The 2,700-nt window shown below is 52.1% G+C and overlaps 1 protein-coding gene across 1 annotated transcript in view; it reads left to right on the top strand.

Moving 5' to 3' along the window:
* Positions 1-561, top strand: part of EAH_00062950 (hypothetical protein) — a gene marked incomplete at both ends in the record, with an annotated part of 1,306 nt that extends 745 nt beyond the window's left edge. Inside the window, 2 exons of the mRNA XM_013396860.1 lie at positions 4-165; positions 536-561. Of these exons, the coding sequence (XP_013252314.1) occupies positions 4-165; positions 536-561 (188 nt within the window). The remainder of the gene's footprint in view (positions 1-3; positions 166-535) is intronic.
* Positions 562-2,700: the final 2,139 nt, after the last annotated feature.

Raw genomic sequence — 2,700 nt, 5'->3', positions numbered from 1 at the left:
AAGGAGACAGCAGCGTTGCTGGTGGTGAGGCCTCAAAAGGCCCGCAACCTCCTCCTCGCCAACGTAGCAGCAGCACTAGCAGCAACAGCAGCGGCAACACCAGCAGCAACAGCAGCAGCAGCAGCAGCAACAGCAGCAGCAGCAGCAGCAGCAGCAGCGAGGTGGGTGAGTTATTAGAGGAGCCGGCTTTTACTGCTTTTCATGGGTGGCAGAAGGGCTGCATTGATTATATTTTCTTCTCCCCTCAAAACCTCCGAGTACACTCAAACCCTAAACCCTAAACCCTAAACCCTAACCGAAAACCCTAAACCCTAAACCCTAAACCCTAAGCTGTAAATGAAGTGAAGGAGATTCCTGATAGAAGTAGACACGCTAAAGAAATAAAGACAAACTGTATCTGCGCGCGTTGCTGCTGCAGTGTGCTGAATGCTGCTGCTGTACACCTTGCTGCTGCCGTTGCTGCTGCTGCTGCTGCTGCTATTGCTGCTGCTGTTCTTTGGAGTTGTTGCTGCTTGCTTCTCTTTCTTTTTTTTAGGTTACTCAGGTGTACGGACTCCCTAACTTCCTCAGTCGAGGGCGAGCTGAGTCTTGCCCCAATGAGGTCAGTCTAGCTGCTGCTGCTGTTGCTGCTGCTGTTGCTGCTGCTGTTGCTGCTGCTGCTGCTGTTGCTGCTGCTGTTGCTGCTGCTGCTGCTGTTGCTGCTGCTGTTGCCGCTGTATACTTTATTGTTGGTGTATACGTTGGTGGTGGTTGAGGTGTTGCTGTTTACGTTGCTGCTGCTGCTGCGTGTGTGTGCCTTGCTTCTGCTGCTGCACCTGCTGCTGCTGCACGTGCTGCTGCTGCTGCTGCTGCTGGGTCTTAACACGCTTAACTGTTGGTGCGGTGCATGCACAGGATGTGTGGGGTGTTGTATAGATTAATTGTGCTGTGTATGAGGAGACAGTTTGTATTATTTTGTTCATCAAGGAGATTAATATATTATTTTTCTGTCTCTTTTTCTGGTGTCTCCGCAGCTCTGGCCTGCCTCTGATCATTTGTCTCTTGTTGCTGATTTAAAACCAATTGAGGTTTTGAACGATAATAAACAAAGAGAGAAGAGACAGGATAAGGAGACACCAGACACCCCACAAGAGACACCAGACACCCCACAAGAGACACCAGACACCCCACAGGAGACACCCCACAAAAAAAAGGAGACAGCAGACACAGAGGAGACAGGAGAAAGGAGACAGATATAACAAGGAAAGAGAGAGCAGAGACAGACATTAGAGAGAGCAGACAAACAAAATAAATAAACAAGAGATAGACAGCACACAGAGACAAAACAGATATCAGCAACAGATAAGAGACAGATAAAAGATAAACAGTAGAGACAGACAGCAGAAACAGGCTTCGGCCCCCAGTAGTAAGGGTACCCTCCAATGCAGGGGCCCCCCGTAGTGGGGCCCCCAAAGGAATAGGGGGGCCTCCAGAATAAGTAGTGGGGCCCCCAAATTAAATAGGGGGCGCCCAAAATACGTAGGGGGCCCCCCCCAGGAATAGAGGGGCCCCCAAAGGAGTAGAGGGGCCCCCAAAGTAATAGGGGGGCCCCCAGTTTGTAGTAGCGGGGCCCTTAAAATGAATAGGGGGGCCCCCACAGGAATAGAGGGGCCCCCAAAAGAATAGGGGAGCCCCACAGGAATAGAGGGGCCCCCAATCTGTAGTAGCGGGGCCCCCAAAGATTAGCGGGGCCCCCAAGAAAGTAGAGGGGCCCCCTAAGTAATAGGGGGGCCCCCAAAGGAATAGGGCGACCCCCAGTTTGTACTAGCGGGCGCCCAAAAGGTAAAGGGGCCCCCAAAATGTTGAATTGAGGGGCCCCCTAAGTAATAGGGGGGCCCCCCAATACAAATAAAGGAGGGGCCCCCAATTAATACTCGAGGGGCCCCCAAGTAAAAGTGAGACCCCTCTTGAGTAATGTAGAGGGGCCCTGTTCTTACGGTTTGATGGGGCCCCTGTACATGGGGGCCCCCCTAAACATTGGGGGCCCCCTATGTATTGGGGGGCCCCCCCAATGAAGTGCAGCAAATTTAACCCTGGGTCGCGTTGCGGTGTATAGGCAGCTTGCTGCGGAGAGACGATGCAGCACCAGCAATAGCAGCAGCAGCAAAAGCGGCAGCAGCAGCAGCAGCAGCAGCAGAAGCAAAAGCGGCAGCAGCAGCAGCAGCAGCAGGAGGAGGCTCTTGGAGCGGTAGTTTGGCTGTCTCCGCTGTTGCTGCATGCATGTGCATGCATGCAGCTAAGCTGAGGCAGCGCTAGCAGGCTGATGAAGGGGTGTCTCCTTTATCTTTGTTTCTGCTACTGCTGCAGCGGGATTTAAACTTTTGTCTCTTTTCTCTTGAATGCAGCTGCAGCTAGGGCTTACGTGCATATACAGCTGGTTCTGCTTTTGCTGCTGCTCTTGCTGCTGCTTCTCTCTCTCTTTCTGCTGCTTCTGCTGCTCTTGCTGATGTTCCTCTTGCTGCTGCTTCTCGTGCTGCTGCTCTTGCTGCTGCTCCTCTTGGCCTTGCTGCTGCTGCATGCTGGAATTTGGCTGAGGTGAAGCTGAAACATTCAGCAGCAGCAGCAGCAGCAGCAGCAGCAGCAAATAGCAGCAAACACAACCGCAGCAGAACAGCAAATGAATAAAAATAATATTAAAGTAGTAAAACAAACAAAAACAAA

This window comes from Eimeria acervulina, genomic scaffold (genome assembly GCF_000499425.1).
Source record: "Eimeria acervulina Houghton genomic scaffold, Eah_scaff1760, whole genome shotgun sequence".
NCBI classification, from domain to species: domain Eukaryota; phylum Apicomplexa; class Conoidasida; order Eucoccidiorida; family Eimeriidae; genus Eimeria; species Eimeria acervulina.
The sequence above is the reverse complement of the archived record's forward strand: the minus strand, read 5'-3'. Positions and strand labels throughout refer to the sequence as shown.